This window comes from Macaca nemestrina, chromosome 7 (assembly GCF_043159975.1).
Source record: "Macaca nemestrina isolate mMacNem1 chromosome 7, mMacNem.hap1, whole genome shotgun sequence".
Classification (NCBI taxonomy): domain Eukaryota; kingdom Metazoa; phylum Chordata; class Mammalia; order Primates; family Cercopithecidae; genus Macaca; species Macaca nemestrina.
In genome coordinates, this window is record NC_092131.1 from 51,259,966 (window position 1) to 51,261,284 (window position 1,319).

General features: G+C 40.6%; 1 protein-coding gene across 1 annotated transcript; it reads left to right on the plus strand.

Moving 5' to 3' along the window:
- The first annotated feature begins 275 nt into the window (after positions 1-275).
- LOC139364095 (large ribosomal subunit protein eL21-like) lies at positions 276-814 on the plus strand. The gene has a single exon (XM_071099419.1). The coding sequence runs from the start codon at positions 300-302 to the stop codon at positions 780-782; it is 483 nt and encodes a 160-aa protein (XP_070955520.1). The 5' UTR covers positions 276-299; the 3' UTR covers positions 783-814.
- Positions 815-1,319: the final 505 nt, after the last annotated feature.

A 1,319-nucleotide genomic window follows, 5' to 3' on the forward strand; every position in this document is an offset into this window, starting at 1 on the left:
GAGACTGCACTACTGCACTCCAGCCTGGGCGACAAGAGTGAGACTCCGACTCAAAAAAAAAAAAAAAAAAAAAAAGTACAATAGTTTGTTACCTATATTCATAATGGAAGAAAATGCTCAATTTCCATAAGAAATTAATGAAATTATAGAATTTTTTTCCATCCAATTTCATGGACCCCCAGAATTCTATGCACAAACACTTTGGATATGTATGTGTTGGGGCTGCCCCTGTGAACTTTACATTAAAAATCCATGTTCGCCTTTCGGCCGGAACCGCCATCTTCCAATAATTCGCCAAAATGACGAACACAAAGGGAAAGAGGAGAGGCACCCGATATATGTTCTCTAGTCCTTTTAGAAAACATGGAGTTGTTCCTTTGGCCATGTACATGCGAATCTATAAGAAAGGTGATATCGTAGACATCAAGGGAATGGGTACTGTTCAGAAAGGAATGCCCCACAAGTGTTACCATGGCAAAACTGGAAGAGTCTACAATGTTACCCAGCATGCTGTTGGCATTGTTGTAAACAAACAAGTTAAGGGCAAGATCCTTGCCAAGAGAATTAATGTACGTATTGAGCATATTAAGCACTCTAAGAGCCAAGATAGCTTCCTGAAACGCGTGAAGGAAAATGATCAGAAAAAGAAAGAAGCCAAAGAGAAAGGTACCTGGGTTCAACTGAAGCACCAGCCTGCTCCACCCAGAGAAGCACACTTTGTGAGAACCAATGGGAAGGAGCCTGAGCTGCTGGAACCTATTCCCTATGAATTCATGGCATAATAGGTGTTAAAATAAATAAATAAATAAAAGACCTCTGGGCTGAAAAAATAAAAATAAAAATCCATGTTCTAGGGTATAAATAAATAAAGGACCTCTGGGCTGAAAAAATAAAAATAAAAATCCATGTTCTAGGGCGAAGAACCTCAACTACCTTTTCCGAGAGGTTGGAGTGCTTAGGTTGATTAGATAGAAGTCAGATGGGGGAAAAATGTCACATACACTGAAATGGCAAAAAGTCAGTGGCAAGAGTTATGTAGTGAAGGAGTATAATAAAGGGGACAAGGAGGAAGAGAAACTTGGCAGCATTAGAGCCATGCAACAGGTAACAGACTCTTTCTTTGAAGGGTGAATGCAGAGATTCTCAGAAGAGGATGCAGAGAGCGTACTCGGAGGAATCTTAAAGGTGATGTACAAGTCTTGGCAATTCGGAGAAATTCTGTAGCTGTCCCCAGGAGGAAGAGACACGTTGTGATTATCAGTGACACTGCACTGAATAGTACAAAGGCATCTGTGCCTAAAGTCATCATGTGATGGCAA

Coding starts and splice junctions, on each gene's coding strand:
- LOC139364095 (XM_071099419.1), top strand. CDS start 300: ATGACGAACACAAAGGGAAAGAGGAGAGGCACCCGATATATGTTCTCT.